Here is a 21,513-nt window from a genome sequence, read left to right as displayed (position 1 = left end):
ATTAGAAGCCACTTGGCTAAGTTTCGATGTCCAGTTATGTAGGGTACAGCACAAGTGTCAGTCATGTAATTATGTCTGGTAAGCTTGGGACATACCTGAATGTTCTTCTCACAGTCTGTTTGAAGGTGAAGGGACAACTCGCTCTCTAGGACAAATTTTTTGCCACACTTATCACAAATTTGCATCCTCCGGTGCGTAACATTCATGTGCTTTTCCAGATACCATCGCGTGTTGAATACACGTGGACATTTGTCACAGGTAAGGGTCTCCTTCTCCTCGCCCTTTCCCTTGTCGGTGGGAGATTTAGGCTCTTTGGGCGTTTTCTTCTTCCGTTTCGGAGCTTCACCACTTGTAACTTGTTCATTATTGGGGTTGTTGGCCAGTGTGGTTCCATCACCAGCCACCATGTCGGAGATCTCAGTTTTTTGGTCCTGGTTTATATGTTCCATATTGGTCTGATCACCGGCAGGACAAGATTCATTTTCTTCATCCTCATTGCTGTCCTGGTCGTCGTCTCCAGAGTCCCCTCCATCCTCATCGCTGCTCGTCTTCATGTGTGAGGGGTCCTTGCTCACACCTTTGTCTCCTTTGGAGACATTTAAGGTTTGGTTATTAAGGTTCACCTCTACAATTATCTGTTCTCTTTTGTAATTCACATCATCCTCATCTTCTTCCTCATCATCGTCGTCATCCTCATCATCGTCTTCATCATCATCGTCGTCGTCTTCGTCGTCCTCCGATTCTCCAGAATTTTGTCTTTCACCTTTAACGGGTCGAACGTCAATGTCTGGCTTACTGTCCCGAAAAAAGGGTTGCTGCTCAGGTTCCAGAAGATGTGGTTTGCCTACTTTAGTGTCCATCATAACAGGATAAGGTCCGCCTGTCTCTCTTTTGAATTGCTTATTTGAAAGATCAAGTTCTTGAGTTGTAGTGTGGTAAAATGGAGGTGGTACACTCACTCGCAATGGGTCATCAAGTCCCATCCCCGAAACATCAGGTGGTCGACCGTCCAGCAATTTTTGGCAGGAGTTGGCGGCTTGGCCCATTGGGTCGGACTGAAGGTTTGAAGGACGCAACATATCTGAACACTCACAGAATTACTGAAAAGTTTATGGAAAGATGTTCATAAGACACGGAGTTGTTGTATTTTTTGTATTCCAGGAATACAGGGCCACATCACATCTTAAGATACATGGAAAGGCATGCCTGCAAAAATAAAAGCAATTATTTAATAGACTTATAATAGAATTTTTACTTCGTAAACGGCTAGTCGCTTTTCAGTCTCAATATATTTCAAGGGGTCGTCTCGTATTCGAGAATAAAAGAATTTGTCTTTCTTCTGAAAACAGCAAATTCTTTTTTTTTATGGTCTGTGTCTGGGATTCCAACTCAGGATCATTCAAGTGAATAGGGGTGAGCTGCAATACCTGACAAAGCCCAAAGGGGTGAAGTTTCTAAAAAAAATAAAAAAAATTATAATTATGGACAGCCCCTCTAATCAGCACTATATATGAAGAGTCATTTTAGTACAGAGGACTAAGCCATTACCATAGTTTAGAGGGGAAAAATTATCGACAAATTATGAAATAAAAGATGAATGCCTGATAGAAAGAAACAGTTGTCAAATCCATCAGGGACAGTGTCATGATTTTTTTATTTTTTATTAATTTATGTGTTTTTATTTAATAAAATATTATATTGAATTTTTCACACACAAAGTTTTTTTTACTGACACTTTCTTACTGTACTGGGGGCTGCCATGTTTTATTTCATTTGTGTATGTGTATGTTAACAACACATACAGAGATGGAATACGGCAGTACAGGGCATAGGACACAATGAACGGGAGCCATCCATTGCCTCTACCATCTGGCTCTGTACTGCGCCGACACAGGTCAGAGTCACACAGCGGAGAAGCTGTTTGTAGGGAGATAGCAGGCGCCATTATGAAGACCAGCTGCACTGCAGGTAAGGTGTGTGTCCGTCTGTCCCTCTCTCTCTCACAGACCCCCGCTCTCGTGACCTCCGGCGCCCCTCCCCCCCGTCGCTAGATGTATGGTCAGTGTGGACGCTGTGCGGACTGTGATCGGGTGAGGAGGTGAGGTATCCGTCAGCAGGAGGTCGGGGAGGTGGTGTGACAGTCTCCTCTACTGCGGAGGAGACTGTCAGCAAGATTGTATGGGGACAATGGAGGAGACTGTCAGCAGGATTGGGTGGTGATGCTGGAGGAGACTGTCAGCAGGATGGAGGGATAAAGACATTTAGCAGGAGAGGCATGTCAAATATACAAAAAAAATGTGTCAAATACACGCCGTGTGAACCGGTCAACTGAAAAGTCATTCACTTCACTTTCATCATTCTAAAGGTGTGTTCACACGCAGTGTTTTCAGCCGTTTTTCAGACCGTAAATGTCCCGAAAAACGGCTGAAAAATCGGAAGCAGAACGCCTCCAAACATCTGCCCATTGGTTTCAATGGGAAATACGGCGTTCTGTTTCGACAGGGCGGTTTTTTTTACGCTGCCATTTTCCAAAAACGGTACGTAAAAAGACGCCCGCCAAAAAGAAGTGCATATCACTTCTTGGGACGTTTTTGGAGTAGTTTTTCATTGACTATAGAAAAACAGCTGCAAAAACAGCCGTAAAAAACGTTGCCAAAAAAGCGAGTTTGATTAAAAAATGGCTGAAAATCAGGAGCTGTTTTTCCTTTGTTTAGTAAGCGTGTGAACATACCCTTAGCCTTTTGGTGTGTCCTATAGCTTCTGCCAGCTGCATTTCAACAATCACACCCAAAATGGCAGCCGGACACTACTTAGTAATTTGAAGACACCTTTTCCCGGCTTGTAGGAGGGGGGGGGGGGGTGAGATTCCTCCCACATTTACAGCAGCTGTGAGTCAGGTTGCTTTGCCTTATTCACCTTGCTGTAATTCTGGGAAGTGCTCCCTCTGGTGGCCAACATAGGAAAACATGTCAAATTATTAATTTTTAATACTTTCCGCCATACGGGAAAAAAAATTATACAGCAAAAAAAACGTAAAAAATATAATAGAAATAAGTAACTAATTCGTGACACATTCCCTTTAAGCATGGACCCAAATAGGCTACGTCTGGGTTTACATGACCTGACCCTCACCCTATACCTAAATGAGATAAGAGAAGATAACCTCTACTCTCATACATTTATAGCTTCTCCTCCCTGCTAGTCCCATCACTGGCTATCCATTGCCCAGCGAATTAAATGGGTATTAACAGAGTGAAACAATTATCACCTATCCACACTCACGAGCGTAAAGTTTTGTAAAAAATCCATAGAAATATATGTTTGCGGCTAAAAGTCTGACCAAGCAGAGTCTGAGCCGTGCACCACCAAAATTATTTTTTTTTTTATTAAATCATTCAGATTTTTCTTAAGATTTTTCAAACACAATACAGAAATGTACGCATTGTTCAGCATCTCACAGGCTCATATATCACTCATAAATGTTTTCCTAGAAGCTGTATATGCTGCTGTGCAATTGCAGAACTTGCACTGGTAGCTGGGGGAGGGGAGGGGGGGGGTGTTCAACAGTCTGTGAAAAACATTATTATTAGGAGGAATATAATCCCAAAAGAAGCAGAAACTCAATATCAGTCCATGGAGACAAGTCTCGTGGGGTGAGACTAGACAATAAGCTGTCAGGGTGAGCATCGCGCTGCCTGGCAAGACCCAGACTAAAAAACGTGGCTGTATGAACGTGGCCAGTGTATGTGGTGTATGTTGTCCCGCCTGCACTGCGCATAACAGGCCACTGTACGGCATGAATGAGTAGTTCTAGGATCAACACTTATTTCCAAGTATCTGAAATGCTATGCTTTATTTCACATAGATCTTATGTACACGCAGTCAAAGCGGAGCTCCAAAGACTTTTTTTTTTATAATTTCCCATTTTTTTTATAATTCATTGTGAGTATGTCCAATAAACTCCTGAAAGGTGCTGTCCCATCTTCACATCCCTTTCTCTAATTAAGGACCCACATGCGATCACATATTGCTGGCGCCCATTCAAACGTGTGGACAACCATGTAATACATGGTTACATGGAGTCCTTCAGGGTGGATGCCACTCTTTGCAGCCACTCTCCACCGTGGCTAGTAGAGGAAGGTCCCCAGAAGAAAACCTTCCTCTATAAAGTCCATACCTTGTGCTTGGATCAACAGGACAGGGACCAAAACACTTGCGGGAGCTTGCCAGTATCTGTCGGAAACAGTGATGCCCGGCCAATAAAAACTCTGTCCACTAACAACAGAGGCAAAATGTTCCCGTCTGTGAGGACAACAATTGCAGGTGAACATTATCTTTAATAGCCATCATTAAATATCAGATTTCCTATTCCCAAAAATAACATAACTGTTCCACGTAACTGAACTCGCTGACAACTTGTGCAGCAACACAGAGAACGCTCAGAACTAGAGAGGAGCAGATTGTTTTGCTTATTTGCCCTCCATTAGGATATATTGATTCGCCAGGTTGGAGTTTCACTTTTGGTAAAATGATCTCTCTGTGCGCTGCTGTAGGGGGGGGGGGGACTCTGTGCGCTGCTGTAGGGGGGACTCTGTGCGCTGCTGTAGGGGGGACTCTGTGCGCTGCTGTAGGGGGGACTCTGTGCGCTGCTGTAGGGGGGACTCTGTGCGCTGCTGTAGGGGGGACTCTGTGCGCTGCTGTAGGGGGGACTCTGTGCGCTGCTGTAGGGGGGACTCTGTGCGCTGCTGTAGGGGGGACTCTGTGCGCTGCTGTAGGGGGGACTCTGTGCGCTGCTGTAGGGGGGACTCTGTGCGCTGCTGTAGGGGGGACTCTGTGCGCTGCTGTAGGGGGGACTCTGTGCGCTGCTGTAGGGGGGACTCTGTGCGCTGCTGTAGGGGGGACTCTGTGCGCTGCTGTAGGGGGGACTCTGTGCGCTGCTGTAGGGGGGACTCTGTGCGCTGCTGTAGGGGGGACTCTGTGCGCTGCTGTAGGGGGGACTCTGTGCGCTGCTGTAGGGGGGACTCTGTGCGCTGCTGTAGGGGGGACTCTGTGCGCTGCTGTAGGGGGGACTCTGTGCGCTGCTGTAGGGGGGACTCTGTGCGCTGCTGTAGGGGGGACTCTGTGCGCTGCTGTAGGGGGGACTCTGTGCGCTGCTGTAGGGGGGACTCTGTGCGCTGCTGTAGGGGGGACTCTGTGCGCTGCTGTAGGGGGGACTCTGTGCGCTGCTGTAGGGGGGACTCTGTGCGCTGCTGTAGGGGGGACTCTGTGCGCTGCTGTAGGGGGGACTCTGTGCGCTGCTGTAGGGGGGACTCTGTGCGCTGCTGTAGGGGGGACTCTGTGCGCTGCTGTAGGGGGGACTCTGTGCGCTGCTGTAGGGGGGACTCTGTGCGCTGCTGTAGGGGGGACTCTGTGCGCTGCTGTAGGGGGGACTCTGTGCGCTGCTGTAGGGGGGACTCTGTGCGCTGCTGTAGGGGGGACTCTGTGCGCTGCTGTAGGGGGGACTCTGTGCGCTGCTGTAGGGGGGACTCTGTGCGCTGCTGTAGGGGGGACTCTGTGCGCTGCTGTAGGGGGGACTCTGTGCGCTGCTGTAGGGGGGACTCTGTGCGCTGCTGTAGGGGGGACTCTGTGCGCTGCTGTAGGGGGGACTCTGTGCGCTGCTGTAGGGGGGACTCTGTGCGCTGCTGTAGGGGGGACTCTGTGCGCTGCTGTAGGGGGGACTCTGTGCGCTGCTGTAGGGGGGACTCTGTGCGCTGCTGTAGGGGGGACTCTGTGCGCTGCTGTAGGGGGGACTCTGTGCGCTGCTGTAGGGGGGACTCTGTGCGCTGCTGTAGGGGGGACTCTGTGCGCTGCTGTAGGGGGGACTCTGTGCGCTGCTGTAGGGGGGACTCTGTGCGCTGCTGTAGGGGGGACTCTGTGCGCTGCTGTAGGGGGGACTCTGTGCGCTGCTGTAGGGGGGACTCTGTGCGCTGCTGTAGGGGGGACTCTGTGCGCTGCTGTAGGGGGGACTCTGTGCGCTGCTGTAGGGGGGACTCTGTGCGCTGCTGTAGGGGGGACTCTGTGCGCTGCTGTAGGGGGGACTCTGTGCGCTGCTGTAGGGGGGACTCTGTGCGCTGCTGTAGGGGGGACTCTGTGCGCTGCTGTAGGGGGGACTCTGTGCGCTGCTGTAGGGGGGACTCTGTGCGCTGCTGTAGGGGGGACTCTGTGCGCTGCTGTAGGGGGGACTCTGTGCGCTGCTGTAGGGGGGACTCTGTGCGCTGCTGTAGGGGGGACTCTGTGCGCTGCTGTAGGGGGGACTCTGTGCGCTGCTGTAGGGGGGACTCTGTGCGCTGCTGTAGGGGGGACTCTGTGCGCTGCTGTAGGGGGGACTCTGTGCGCTGCTGTAGGGGGGACTCTGTGCGCTGCTGTAGGGGGGACTCTGTGCGCTGCTGTAGGGGGGACTCTGTGCGCTGCTGTAGGGGGGACTCTGTGCGCTGCTGTAGGGGGGACTCTGTGCGCTGCTGTAGGGGGGACTCTGTGCGCTGCTGTAGGGGGGTCTCCATGCAGCACAACACAAGAGAGATATATTTTCTCTTGCATGCAATGTTATTAAGGCACCTAATGGAATATGCCACCATTTCTGTTCGGTGAGAATCTGTACAAAAAAACGTCTAACTGGCTACTTGTCCAACCCTGAAACAGCTATGTTCCTGCTTAGAAAGCACTTCCACCAGAACCTTGCAGCGTCTCCTTCATTGAACACACATCATTGGAAGCCTGCGCCCTCCCCTCTGTGTCCAACAAAAGACTGGTTATTTACACATTCTAGGCCAAGGGGAACGGACACGGGGAACTGAAACGGAGGCTTCCTGAACCTCCACACGTCAATGTAGAAACGGAAAATCTGCATCTGAGGCACAATCATCCCCGATCATCACCACACGTGTCACACGGACAACAGAGCAAATGCTGAAATCTGTGCAGGAGGGACAATTATAGGGAATGTCCAAGTAAATGCCTCTGCCAAGACCGCGGAGATCTGATCATACATCTACAGCCACACAAGTCACTGCACTGCTTTAGGACTCTGCACAGCAACTACTATTCTCCACTACGGCATTGGCAGCAGGAGGTTTCTTGTAAAGCTAATCTGATCCCAAAGGCTGCAACTAACTGCAGATTAAGCGTAGCGCGTTGCGTGTCAACAGGACGACTAACATTAAAGGGGTTCTCTCATAATGACCATTTATCACATATACACAGTGGGACCCCCACCGATCCTGAAAACGGGGGACCCCGAGTGCCCAATGTGACTAAAGTGGTACTGCACCTGCTCGGCCACTACTCCAGTTACTATCTATGGAGCTGCCAAGCGCTGATCTCGGTAATCTTTGGCAGCCCCATAGAAAGTTAGTGGAGCGGTGGCCGAGCATGTGCAGAACCGCTCCATTCACATAGAGCACTTGGGAGAACAGTCGTTGTCCCAGCGGCCGGACTTCCACTGATCACAGACATTTATTACCGGCCCTGCAGCAGGTTTACAGCAACCAATACTCATCCCCTGGCTCAGCAGACACAGGCCGCCGTAAAACAGGCAATGTCTACAGACCGGTTGCAAGGAATATGATTTCCATACGGCTACTATTACAGAAAACGATCACCCTCATAAATAGATATATTCCAATAAAACATGTATATTAGGAAATTGCTGTAAACGCCAGGGAGGGAACAAGACGTCCGATGCCCCGCAGAGTTGGAATGTTTATTACCCGGCATTTGTGGTTTTTACTTCTACACTTATGGAGGATTTTTTTTTTATCCCCCTGTAATTTTCTCTTTAATGAAAACGTGAAAAGATCCTGAACAATATTTTGGTAATTACTTTTAGCTCACAGACGAAAACATTTCATAATTCATAAGTTTAAAACAAAGTAAAAGCATTCCCAGGAAGAGCGCTTACGTGTTTCGCCAATGTCCACAGCACCGATATTATTACACGTGGTGTCTAAAACAACTCGGGTGCACAGTGAGCGGACCAGTATCTTTTCATATAATTTTAAAACATTTCATAAGCCAAGTTGTTTATTGACCCGGTAATAAGCCACATAGAAAACATCAGTGCTATCAAATGTCTAGTCAATTTCAGTGGCACAAGCCCAATCCCAAAAAAATCTACAAAAATCATCCAAATCTATTATAAAAGGGGTTGTATGAGATTAGGAAAGAGGGTCTGGTCTGGTCTGCCTTCCTTGCTAAGACAGTGCCACCTGTTTCCATGAGCGGTGTCTGGTATTGCAGCTCAGTACTATTCAAGGGACTGTAGCTGAGCTGCAATACCAGACATCACCTGGACAAGAGTGGCGCTGTTTATTTTAAAAACAGACAGATTTTTTTTCAATTCCCAATAATTTAGATGGACATGGTTGTCGTTCACCTTCCATATCTTCCACAGACTCCTGGAGATCCGGCCCCTTCTAGCAGTAAACTCACATCTCCGTAGGTATAAAGCTTTATATTTGGCTACAGGTGATTAGCATGAATAGAAACCTAACAATGAGGACATGGCATCATATGTAATAAGACCCAGAAGACAAGGTGGAACTACCTGCTGGAGGAGAGGGAGGTGGCCATGGATCTCTGGGGTTAGAGATAAAGGAACTCCTCATAGACACATGCACAATGGGGAGACCTACAGCAAATACATAGAACGCGCTCAGTTTTGTGGACTATTCATTTTGCATTGACAATAAATATATCTATTATACAACACAACTCCACTTCTGAATAGTTTTCATAAAAAGACTGGCACATAAGACGCTAAGTCAGTGTAGCCGTATTAGGCCTCGTTCACACCTGGGTTGAAGGCTCCGTTAGGGGCCTCCGTCGCAGATCGGGCCGAGATCACCATAAACAATAGTGCAGCACGCTGCGCTGTTTCCAGTAAAACCACAGACACCCCGACAGAAACCCGGTGGTGTCAGTCGTGCAACAGTATCGGCGCTTCCGGTTTTTCCATTGTTCTGCTCCTCTGACGGAGCAGACTAACGGAACAAGCAATGCAGGTGTGAACATAACCTATCAAGGTGAGAAGAGGCTTATTGCCTTGCCCCTACCCACAACACAACACTGGCCATGCTGAGACATGTAATGCACATTACACCGGTGACATTAATATCTCCCACCCATTATTGTTGATATTTTACATTTTTGGGGGGAAAATAACTGGAACAGATCTGTATCGCCCCCCTGATAGTGAGATACATAGTTCATGGGTGTATTGTGCTTTGGCAGGTGCTATCGCCATAAGTAGGGCGCCCTTCATTATCAACAATATTTTGGATGTCGCAAATCCTAATTCGCACACTAAAATAGTCGTACAACATCAACGCAACAGAAAGTCACCCAAATTAGCCCAAGCCTAAAAGGAGGGGGGGTCTGTCTGGTGACAAATTTCCTTTAAAGGGAAGGTGTCATGATATTATTTTTTTCAATTATATTGCTTTTAATAAAATATAAACAAAAATGTTATTAATTAGTGTTGTGACTTTCTACTTTTTTCTGTATTCAAACTTTCACTTCTCTATGGGGGCTGCCATTTTTTTTTTCATCTCTGTATGTGTCGATTAACGACACATACAGAGATGGAATATGGCACATACAACCCCATAGAGAATGCGAACGGGAGCCGTTCCATTCTCAGTTGCATGCTCCATCTGTGTGGGAACGGTGCATGCGCCGCTCCCACACAGACCAAAACGAAGCTCATTCATAGAGCTAAATCCGGCGCCATTTTCATGTGGACAGGAAGCCGCTGCCGGACAGTAAGATGACTACTTCCGGCCATAGGTTCAACGAAGCGAAGGCGCAAGGAGCGTAGACCAGCGGAGGCGGCAGGAGCCGGTAATTTATGTCCGTGTATGGGATGTGTGAATTATGTTCGTGTGATACTGTCTGCTGAACCCTGTATCTAATCCTCCTACACTGTGCAGTCGCTCAGAAAATGGCGGCACACAGTGTAGGAGGTTTGAAGACATTCAAACCCATCCTTCACCTGGCACCAGCCAGAATAAGGGGGGGGGGGGATTGTGTGAGGACACTAGAGAGAGTGTGTCCACCCCAAATTTGAAGCATAAATCAATGAGGTTGATTTACCACATGCCAATGCTGCAATTTTGGGAACTGCTCCCTCTAGTGTCCAGCACATGGAAATGTTATAAATTAGAATCTAATTTATAATATTTCCTGACTTCTGAAAAAATTTAAAAAATTGAAACAATGTGTAATCACTAAAATACGAATTGTTTAACTGAAAAAAATAAAATAAAATTCTAGCGACACATTCGAGGCCTGAAGATCTTACTTCCCTTTGCTGCATAGTAGTATACAATCTATTGTTTCCTGTTATCAGTCATTTCAGGCTGGGGAGAGGCTGAATATAATGAATTTGGATGAAATGAATGACAGGAAGTCAAAAAGAAAGAAAAAACCCTGCCCCATGATCACTACTTCATCTCACATGGGTATGTGATTTGAGCAGACATCTGAAATTTTCTAAGCTGCAGACTTCAAGATTTCTGGCCCTATAAAGAGACTCTGCCACTAGTTTAGTAATGCCCCATCTCCTGGCTAATCTAATAGGCGCTGTCACTCTGATAATTCCAGTGAAAATTGTGCCTCAAAATGTTTATTATTTTAAAAGTTATGAGCTTTTTTTTTTCTAAATATGCAAATGAGGCTATACTAGACAAGTGGGAGGTAACAGCAGCGATTCTCCGGAGGTGGAGCCTCCTCACAGCCTCTGACGCTGTCCTATCAGCATGAAGCTGCTTCACACAGTGTGAGAGACTGAGGCTGGAGGGAAGGGGGATCACTACAAATAGCCATATCTCCGGCTGTGGACCACCTAGAACAGCGGTTCTGGTGGCATATGGAAGAGGAGATGCTAATCCCCATCGCAGTTTTAGTTGTGAAACAACTGCCGATATCACCAGTTGAAAACAGACAGGAATGGAAGATGTATACTATATGATCACACTGTGTTACTGGGATGGGAAGGGCGAGAAGCTGTATGATGATTGGACAGCGTCATACAGAAAACATTACACCCCCCCCCCCCAGAGTGAAAAGAAAGGCCCTGTTCACACGGAGTTTTTTGACACGTTTTTTGACGCGGAAAACGCGTCGGAAAACGCGCCAAAAACGACCCAAAATGACTCCCATTGATTTCAATGGGAGACGGAGGCGTTTTTTTACCGCGAGTAAAAAAAACGCCTCGCGGCAAAAAGAAGGGACATGACCCTTCTTGATGCGGTTTCCGCGTCCAAAACCGCATTGAAAGCAATGGGGACACGTCAAAAAACACCTCGAACTAGTGAGGTGTTTTCTGACGAGTATATTGCCGAGAGTTTTGGAGGAGTTTCTTGCAGTCTCCTGCTGCTAGTCCAGCCCAGAAAGGGGCTGTCATTTCCTGTCTGCTCGTGGAGGCTGAAAAACATCGTGGACAGAACTCAGGGATACAGAAAACCGAAGTCCTGCATCCAAATACAAGTAAGTGCACTTGCTCCTATGTTCCATACATGCTATACATGTATGGAGCTGTGCATTTTTTTTTTTTAGAATTTTTTTTTTTATTTTTTTTTCTGATTTTTTTTTTAGATTTTTTTTTTAGATTTTTTTTTCTATTTTTTTATTTTTAATTTTTTAATTTTGTTATGCAGTTGTTCATGTATGTCATCTCTTTTTTATTTTTTTTTAACATTTCAGGAACAGAAATGACGACAGCAGAGGTGTACCACCGAATGGACATTGATGTTGGGAAATTGATTCAAGAAGTAAGTATACTTTTTTTTTTTTAATGTGGGCCTGTTCACATCAGCGTGGTTTCCGCTGAGGGGTTCCGTCGGTGCTTTCAGTCAGGGGAACCCCTCAACGGAAAGGCAAGTGTGAAGTGGTGACAGATCCGTTGCTAATTGTTTCTGTTTGTCCCCGTTGTGCAAAGGGTTCTGTCGTTTCGACTGAACCAATACCGCAGTGTAGGGAATCCCATTAGCAACGGATCCATCAGCATTGAAGTCAATGATGATGCAAACAGAAAACAATGTTTTTTTTAATGTGGGCCTGTTCACATCAGCGTGGTTTCTGCTCAGGGGTTCCGTCGGTGCTTTCAGTCAGGGGAACCCCTCAACGGAAAGGCAAGTGTGAAGTAAGTTCCGTTTGCATCACCATTCATTTCAATGGTGACAGATCCGTTGACAGAAGGCTGTCAGGCTGGGTTCACACGACCATGTTACGTCTGTAATGTACGGAACGTATTTCAGCCGGAAGACCCGGACCGAACACAGTGCAGGGAGCCGGGCTTCTAGCATCATAGTGATGTACGACGCTAGGAGTCCCTGCCTCGCTGCAGGACAACTGTCCCGTACTGTAATCATGATTACAGTACGGGACAGTAGTTCCACGCAGAGGCAGGGACTCCTAGTGTCGTACATCACTATGATGCTAGGAGCCCGGCTCCCTGCACTGTCTTCGGTCCGGGTCTTCCGGCCGAAATACGTTCCGTACATTATGGACGTAACATGGTTGTGTGAACCCAGCCTCATGCGTGTGAAAACCTCGGCAAAAACAGCCTGAAAAACCGCCTGGAAAACCGCCTCAAAAACCACGTCAAAAACCACATCAAACATGAAAACCTCCAGGGTCAGTTTTTACAGGAGGAATTTTCCTCCTGCAAAAAACTCCGTGTGAACAGGGCCTTAGATTAGTTAGGAGATAGGGAATAAATAAACTGGTGACAGATCCTCTTAAACAGAAGACTATGTGAAATATAAACCGTATTCAGTATTGCTGGAAAGGGTCTAATACTTATTTCCTGTATTCTTATGACTACCAGACCGTTCTTCTCTAGCGTTATCTGTCCTTCACATCTCGTACCAGCATTATGACCGTGAGAGCCGAGTATAAGGCCTTATTTACACGAGCGTTGCGCATCTTGGACGTGAGTCTATGGAGGGATGCGTGAAAGAATAGGACGTCCTATTTTCTCACGGACCCTTCACACGGTCTGTTGAAACAACGGCCGCGCGAACGGCCACATTGAATTATATAGATCCGTGTGACGGCCGTTGTTTCAATGGCCGACACACGGACGTTCATCACGTTTGTGTGAATAAGGCCTAAAGGACAGATTTATCCGTGTGATTGTATAAAAGCAGAAAAAAAAAGGCAGAGAACACAAGCGTGAATAAGTACACAGCACCTCCCCTGTAATACCAGCAGTGACTGCAATGCAAACATATGTAAATGCCAGCGCCTGAGCCTGTACTGTGCTGGCAGATTAACTGCCCTGGTGAAGACCGTGACTATACAGCCCCAAAATCTGCCCAGTATGTATAAGATATGTCTCATGTTAAAGGAACTAATACCCTGTTATGTCTAGTGAAGGCCTGAGGGGGCGGAGCATGACACATGGATAGTCTTTGATGTTCTCTGAATCTTTGTGTCATGCTCCGCCCCCTCAGGCCCTGCACTAGACAGAACAGTGTAGCAGCTTTGCCTGGGCTTCTGTACCATAAGGGTATGTTCACAGTCAGGCAGGGAAAAAAAAATCTGCCTCAAAATTCCTTCCAGATTTTTGTGGCAGATTTTGAAATGTCAGCGTTATTTACGCTTTTTTTTTTTTTACGCGTTTTATAAGGTTTTGTTTTTTTAAATGAATCAAATGGAAAACCTGCGGGCAGTCTTGGGTAAAAAAAAGCGTACCTAAAAAAACACTTCAAACGAGCGGTGCTTTTTTTTTTCCCTGCCTCCCATTCATTTTAATGGAGGTTCAGAGATGGAAACCGCTCCAAGATCGGGAACGCCGCATTTTTTTTCTCACGAGTGGTCAAAATCCGACCAGGAAAAAAAAACGCCTCTGCCTCAAAGCAGGTAGTTATGGGGTGTTTTTTGTGGTCGATTCCGAAGCGGTTTCGTGTCAAAATCAGCACCAAAAAATGCCATGTGATAATGACCCTAATACAAAAACACGAGCGGCTGCAACCCCAGGACGAAAACAAATGAAAAGAAAAAAAAAGAAGAGTAGTGGAACGTCTAACGACAATGGGCCGCTGCCCCCTCCTAGCGCCAAAAGGGTCCCATCCGTATGTGGCATTACACAGGCCTTCCCAACAATCAGATTGGCCCATATAATGCGTAAACGGGTCATTATAATCTGTGACTGTCTCCTGGGATTTCAGTAAAGGTGACAATTAGTATTAAAAATATAATTAAAATGTAGTTAAGAGAAAAGATAATGACAAATCATTTGCATATTACAATCCAATTACAATTTATTACCGACCATCCTTCATCCTACTGGTAAAACGTATTGTTTTACCTTACAACCAGCTGTCCGGGAACTACCAAGTTCCATCATGCTCTGACAGTGTCAGGGCATGCTGGGAGTTGTAGTCTTACAATAATCAGAGAGAAAGAGACGAAAGATATGCACAAACACTGGCAATTTGGGTGGCAGAGACTTCTTCACTAACTCAACAATGGCTTCTAGAGTGCCAACAGGAGTGCCAGCGATACATGAGCGGGTCTGTCATGGTTATATGCCATGCAGGTGTCACCACTGCGTTAAATCACCCTGGTAGACCCGATTGTTTATTGCTTGCAAGGTAGGTCTAGAACCCATTAAATAAGTGCCCCCTTCCTATGTCAACAATGACAGCCAAGACAGGGGGAGGGATATCAGTGACTTGTCTGACGCTGCCTACAGACAAATATCGGATGAACCTTACGAGATTTGTTCGCTTTCTCTCCTGATCACAGCAAATCAGCGCAGTCAGTCCGATAGACGATCGCGCCACGTGACTATTGGACGATACGACAGCCGCAACTAGCGACTGCCCCGCGGTCATCAAAAAGAAAAGTGTCACCATGTTTGGGGATCTGTGACAGACATAGTCGTGGCGTGCAGCGTGAGCGTTGGTGAGGTGTTTGGCGCCATTTATTTACACAAAAAATGGCACAGACAAATGACAGCGAGACTTTTCACAGTTTCAGGTTTTTTGTCGTGTGACCAGCGAATACAAATACGTGGAAATAATGCGTCTGCGATGGCACGAGTGTCGCCAGGGCAAGACATGGGCATGAGCTCTAATCATAAGACGACTTATAGTTACGTCCATGGGCAGCTTTAGGAGGGTGGGGTAAATAGTTGTACCCTGTGTGGCAATTAATGAAATGTATGGCATAAAGCTGCTAATGACTTGCCCCTCCCCGGGCCCCGGCCTTGTAGAGATGTCAGCCCCCATACACAGTGATGCAGAGGCCCATTCACCACCATGGCCTGCAGATACTATATTCATATACACTTATTGCGGCCTAGCACCCTCAGGCCTGCCCTGTGCAGTCACTTTCTAATCCCTAACTGCCCCTATCTAGGCCTCCGCCTGCGGTTTCTACCTCACATAATACACAAGGCCTACATTTCCCGCCCGGCTCCTTCTCTCTCACTCACCCTCCCTCCCGGGGTGTCTCGGTCCATGGCTCCCGGGAAGCTTCCTTCCTGTCCTCCTCCTCCTCCGCCGTTCACGTCACAACACCGAGCGCCCCCCTCCGTGCGCGCTCCCGGTGTCGCGCAGCTACGTGGCCGCTGCCCGCTCCGTGTCGGGGGCGCGCCTGCCTTGGCTCAGAATCGGGGTAAAACTCTACGCATGCGCGCAGGGAGGGGGGCGTTGTACAGTGCGCATGTCCTCCGTATAGGACGAAGCCAAAGAGACTTGCCCGGTGTTTGTGAGCCAGTGCGCCTGCGCCGCTCATGAACGCGCCTGGTGGCGTTCCTAAATTTGCACATGCCTGGTTAAGAGCAACGAGCTTAAAAAGGAAAGGGCATGCGTGGAAGTGTTCGGCGCCGTGTCAGAGGGTTGGCTGGTATAAACTAAGTTATGGGTTATCACAGAGTAAAAGATAAAGGTCTGTCTCTACTGCAGGGATCCATTTTGTGTTAGCATTACTATGTGTTTCACAGTGTGGTCTTCAATAAAATGTCCGCAGGTTTGCTACCGAATACATTTTCTCTACTTATTCAGAGCATGCGTAGAAAAGCCTCCAAACACAATGGATGCGCGGATGTATAGGCACCTTTGTCAGTTGTAGCATGCAGGGCGCATGCGCTGAGAATAGGCGGCGCTTTAGTTCTGACAGACTGACTAGCATCCTTTTAACCCTTTGTTTGAAACCTCTGCCTTAAAGAGACAGCGACAGTAAAAATCAACTGTGTATTGTCCACATTTTGGTTGAATTTCTAAAAAAAAGGTCCCAAACTCTGTGCTGATTAATGTATTAATATATCATAGAGATCCTTCCTACTCTTCATGTTCCAATGTTCCAGAACTACACCTCCAGCGACCACTAGGGGCAGCTTACTGTATTTGGATTCATTATTGTGTATAAATCCATCTGCAGTGAGCTCCACCTAGTGGAGTATATATTATGAAATGAAAGGTTTTTTTCCCCATCTTGGACATGCCATAAATATCCGATAGATGCAGGTCCCTCCTATCTCCAGAATGGGGACCCCTCACCCACATCCTACCTTCTGTCAGGTTTTCCAGGAAAAAACTAACACGTTTTGCTACAGATTTTTTCCATTTGTATGTCATGACTTTTGAACTCCACCACCAGCCCCTGGGAGAGGATGTCTGATTTCTGGCGTGTTGCAAAAAGAGTTCATAGAGTTCTAAGAAACAATACATGAAAAGATGTGTTATAGTTTACAGGTGTAGATGAAGAACTCACCATGTTACCAGACAAGTCAAGGATTGTCACATCTGGGGCCTTCATGCGGCTGTTTATAGATCTTATGTGACTGAGATCCAGGGACAGCAGCTCTTTGAATCTAGGAATACAATCAGGTGGTCAGATGCAGATCACAGGAGCCTACAAGAAGCGCCATACAATCCCTGCTATGGAGACAATGATGTCAACTATGGGGCGATCATTAATGATAAACCTCCACATGATCGACCGTTTACAATAACTGAGCAATAACTCTGGATCCGTACACATGTTCATGTCCATAAGGGCCTGTTCACATCTCGTTTTATCCCTACGTTTGGCGAGCACGTTGTGAAAGCTCCCTACGTACATCTAAACGTGTCAATAGGGCTCCATTATCCAAAAGAATGCCATTTTATACCTTATTAGTATACATTAGTATAGTATATAGTATATTAGTATACCTTTTTTTTGGAGGATGGAATAACGTAATATATTACGCTATTCTATTCTGAAGGATCCCGCAAAGAAAAAACATACAGCGTGGTAAACATTTTTTTTACATGGCAGCCTCTGTATGGAATCCTACACAGGTATATGTTAAAAGTATACCTTGGCCAGTATTCCCTGGGATTCCAGCCCGTGGGAAGCCCCTGACATCACCGTCCATATATGGACAGTGATGTCAGGGGATTTCAACTACAGAGTCCATGGCCAGAGCATCGGTCGCGCACTGGCTGGGGACTCCGGGACTAGAGAAGCCCTTGATGTTACTGTCCATATATGGACAGTTACGTCCAGAAGCGGAATTCCCGGCCAAATCGTTCCGGCAATGATTTTGGCATCTCAAAGCCCCTAGGCTTCCCCAGGCTCAGAGCTTAAAGTAAAGATGTCCCCGGGGATGCCTATACAGTGGGATACATCGGTACCTTTCGTCAGAGGTATACATCTGGTCTACTCCTGACATATACCTACGACGGATGTAAAAAAAAAGCCTGATGTGAACAGGCCCTAACTTGTTGGGTTTGCCACTGAAATGAATGAGACTGTAATATATGCATCCAACATGAATGTAATGTATAATTAGCATCTATGATTATGAGTTGCAGAACAGGCGCTTAGGGTATGTTCACACGGCCTATTTACGGACGTAATTCGGGCGTTTTTGCCCCGAATTACGTCTGAAAATAGCGCCTCAATAGCGCTGACAAACATCTGCCCATTGAAAGCAATGGGCAGACGTTTGTCTGTTCACACGAGGCGTATATTTACGCGCCGCTGTCAAATGACGGCGCGTAAATAGACGCCCGCGTCAAAGAAGTGACCTGTCACTTCTTTGGCCGTAATTGGAGCCGCTATTCATTGACTCCAATGAATAGCAGCGCTAATTACGGCCGTAATTGACGCGGCGTTCAAGCGCCTGCACATGCCGGTACGGCTGAAATTACGGGGATGTTTTCAGGCTGAAACATCCCCGTAATTTCAGCCGTTACGGACCCCCGCCGTGTGAACATACCCTTATAGTGATGGTGACACATAAGTACACGGGCGTATATCATAGGTTTATACACTGGTTTGCATCAATGCACTTTAAGGGTATGTTCACACGGCGGGGGTCCGTAACGGCTGAAATTACGGGGATGTTTCAGCCTGAAAACATCCCCGTAATTTCAGCCGTACCGGCATGTGCAGGCGCTTGAACGCCGCGTCAATTACGGCCGTAATTAGCGCTGCTATTCATTGGAGTCAATGAATAGCGGCTCCAATTACGGCCAAAGAAGTGACAGGTCACTTCTTTGACGCGGGCGTCTAGTTACGCGCCGTCATTTGACAGCGGCGCGTAAATATACGCCTCGTGTGAACAGACAAACGTCTGCCCATTGCTTTCAATGGGCAGATGTTTGTCAGCGCTATTGAGGCGCTATTTTCAGACGTAATTCGGGGCCAAAACGCCCGAATTACGTCCGTAAATAGGCCGTGTGAACATACCCTAATTCTTGTGAGGAGGCTGCTTATTATTTCTCAACCAGCAGGGGGAGACTGTGAGCATTCCTCAGAGACAGGTAAGGGTATGTTCACATGAGGGCGTTCGTAACGGCTGAAATTACGGGGATGTTTCAGCCTGAAAACATCCCCGTAATTTCAGCCGTAACGGCATGTGCAGGCGCTTGAACGCCGTGTCCATTACGGACGTAATTGGCGCTGCTATTCATTGGAGTCAATGAATAACGGCTCAAATTACGGCCAAAGAAGTGACAGGGTATGTTCACACGCACTAATTACGGACGTAATTCGGGCATTTTTGTCCCGAATTACGTCCGAAAATAGCGCCTCAATAGCGTTGACAAACATCTGCCCATTGAAAGCAATGGGCAGACATTTGTCTGTTCACACGAGGCGTAATTTACGCGCCGCTGTCAAATGACGGCGCGTAAATAGACGCCCGCGTCAAAGAAGTCACTTCTTTGGCCGTAATTGGAGCCGTTATTCATTGACTCCAATGAATAGCAGCGCCAATTACGTCCATAATGGACGCGGCGTTCAAGCTCCTGCACATGCCGTTACGGCTGAAATTACGGGGATGTTTTCAGGCGGAAACATCCCCGTAATTTCAGCCGTTACGGACGCTGTCGTGTGAACATACCCTAAGAAGCATGAGCAGCATTCACAGGTACTTCACACGTCAGGCTCTGTTCAGACGTGTCGGATTTCCCACGTATTTACAAGAGCCGGGGTCAGCATCCTGCAGCTGTTTGTGAAACTGCAATTCCCAGCATGTTCCGACAGCTGTTGGCTAGAATAGTAAAGCCTCTGGCTGTCAGGGAATGATAGGAGTTGTAGTTTTACAACAGCTGGAATGCTGAAAGATGATGACCCCTGAAATCGAAGGCTGACACTTGGCTTTGTGCCGTGAATGTGCAGCAGATTTGCACTTGGATTAGTCCCATATAATGGGACTAATCCGAATAGAGGGGCTCTGTGCGGAATCTGTGGAAAATAAGTAGCACGCTTATTTTTTTTGCACAGCGCATTTGTTTTCCGTTGCGTGTGGACGGGGTTGCGGGAAACCCCATTCACTCTCAAAGATTAACTTTTGATGTGGATTTCAGTGAAAAATCTGCTCCAAAATCCTTGTCAAATCCGCAACGTGTGAATGGGGTCCTAACAGTCCACTAGAGGACTGTGTGTCTTACTAAAAACAAGAGCAGAATTTACAGGTTTTTCGTCCAATGGGATCTGCTCCCACATGGGGACTCACACTAAGGGCTCATACACACGGTAGTGCCACGTGCCCAGACAATGTACAGTGGCACACAAGATCCCCATGGGTATGTATTATGGAGCTGCAGGCTCCCCATGTGTCGTTGTGTGGTCCCTCCATACTTACTATGGGCAATACTTCTAGGAGAGAACACCTAAGTATCTTCAACGCCTCCATAAGAATATAAACCTCTGTAAATTTACACACAGACACAGTATGGACACAGAGCACTATGGATACCGTATGCGGTGCCACTATGGTTGGCACTGCAGCTATTACTTGTGCCATCGTGGCTGCTAATGCAGCAGTTACTTGTGCCACTCTGGCTAGCACTGGGGCACTGCTGCTGTCACTGATAGTAATGCTCCTGGCACTGCTGCTGTCACTGATAGTAATGCTCCTGGCACTGGGGCACTGCTGCTGTCACTGATAGTAATGCTCCTGGCACTGGGGGCACTGCTGCTGTCACTGGTAGTAATGCTGCTGGCATTGGTAGTAATGCTCCTGGCACTGCTGCTGTCACTGATAGTAATGCTCCTGGCACTGGGGGCACTGCTGCTGTCACTGATAGTAATGCTCCTGGCACTGGGGGCACTGCTGCTGTCACTGGTAGTAATGCTGCTGGCACTGCTGCTGTCACTGGTAGTAATGCTCCTGGCACTGGGGGCACTGCTGCTGTCACTGGTAGTAATGCTCCTGGCACTGGGGGCACTGCTGCTGTCACTGGTAGTAATGCTCCTGGCACTGCTGCTGTCACTGGTAGTAATGCTCCTGGCACTGGGGGCACTGCTGCTGTCACTGGTAGTAATGCTGCTGGCACTGCTGCTGTCACTGGTAGTAATGCTCCTGGCACTGGGGGCACTGCTGCTGTCACTGGTAGAAATGCTGCTGGCACTGGTAGTAATGCTCCTGGCACTGCAGCTGTCACTGATAGTAATGCTCCTGGCACTGGGGGCACTGCTGCTGGCACTGGTAGTAATGCTCCTGGCACTGCTGCTGTCACTGGTAGTAATGCTCCTGGCACTGGGGGCACTGCTGCTGGCACTGGTAGTAATGCTCCTGGCACTGCTGCTGTCACTGGTAGTAATGCTCCTGGCACTGCTGTGGTCACTAGTACCACTGTTTCTGGCACTGCAGCTGTCACATGTGGCTGTCACCGGCTGGCACGACAGTGGGCATTACAGCTGTTACTGGTGCCACTTTCGCAGACACAGGGGGCTCTGCAGCTATTACGTGTGCCATTGTGGTATCGTGTGCACGGACATGCCGGTCCTCACTTCACACACGAAATGCCGCCTTTTTGTGACCTAATTTCGTTTTTTATTTCCCGCCCACGATTACTAGCGCTGTCATATAACTGCGGTCACCGGGAAGAAGTAGGTGAGAGGTAACAACGTCCCAACATGGCCTCCGAGCCTCCCTCTCCCGGTGCATGCTGGGAGCTGAGTTACCATCGTCCCTTGAATGGGCGTGGTTTGTATTTGATTGATCCGCTCTCCCACCTACTACAT

The 21,513-nt window shown here is 47.7% G+C and overlaps 2 protein-coding genes across 5 annotated transcripts in view; both read right to left on the bottom strand.

Moving 5' to 3' along the window:
- The window catches only part of ZNF652 (zinc finger protein 652), a 35,031-nt gene extending 13,588 nt beyond the window's left edge, over positions 1–21,443 (bottom strand). Inside the window, exons 1-3 of one of the 4 annotated variants that reach the window (XM_075845606.1) lie at positions 21,370–21,443; positions 16,762–16,861; positions 96–1,206 (exon numbers count right to left, since the gene is read on the bottom strand). In XM_075845606.1, the coding sequence (XP_075701721.1) occupies positions 96–1,079 (984 nt within the window). In that variant the 5' untranslated portion in view covers positions 1,080–1,206; positions 16,762–16,861; positions 21,370–21,443. Of the gene's footprint in view, positions 1–95; positions 1,207–15,481; positions 15,694–16,761; positions 16,862–20,128 lie in introns of those variants that run through there. The other 3 variants (XM_075845605.1, XM_075845604.1, XM_075845607.1) reach the window with 3 other exon arrangements.
- LOC142666275 (uncharacterized) lies at positions 1,184–17,689 on the bottom strand. Its single transcript, XM_075846262.1, has 4 exons — positions 17,670–17,689; positions 16,762–16,861; positions 5,935–6,631; positions 1,184–1,206 (listed from the first exon to the last, which is right to left on the bottom strand). The coding sequence occupies exons 1-4, from the start codon at positions 17,687–17,689 to the stop codon at positions 1,184–1,186; spliced, it is 840 nt and encodes a 279-aa protein (XP_075702377.1).
- Positions 21,444–21,513: the final 70 nt, after the last annotated feature.

This window comes from Rhinoderma darwinii, chromosome 13 (assembly GCF_050947455.1).
Source record: "Rhinoderma darwinii isolate aRhiDar2 chromosome 13, aRhiDar2.hap1, whole genome shotgun sequence".
Lineage (NCBI taxonomy): Eukaryota > Metazoa > Chordata > Amphibia > Anura > Rhinodermatidae > Rhinoderma > Rhinoderma darwinii.
This window is presented reverse-complemented; position numbering and strand designations above follow the sequence as displayed.

Coding starts and splice junctions, on each gene's coding strand:
- LOC142666275 (XM_075846262.1), bottom strand. CDS start 17,689: ATGTATACCTCTGACGAAAG. Junction 16,862..17,669: donor ATGTATACCTCTGACGAAAG/GTACCGATGTAT, acceptor TTGTATTCCTAG/ATTCAAAGAGCTGCTGTCCC. Junction 6,632..16,761: donor TTGACTTGTCTGGTAACATG/GTGAGTTCTTCA, acceptor TTTTTTGTACAG/ATTCTCACCGAACAGAAATG.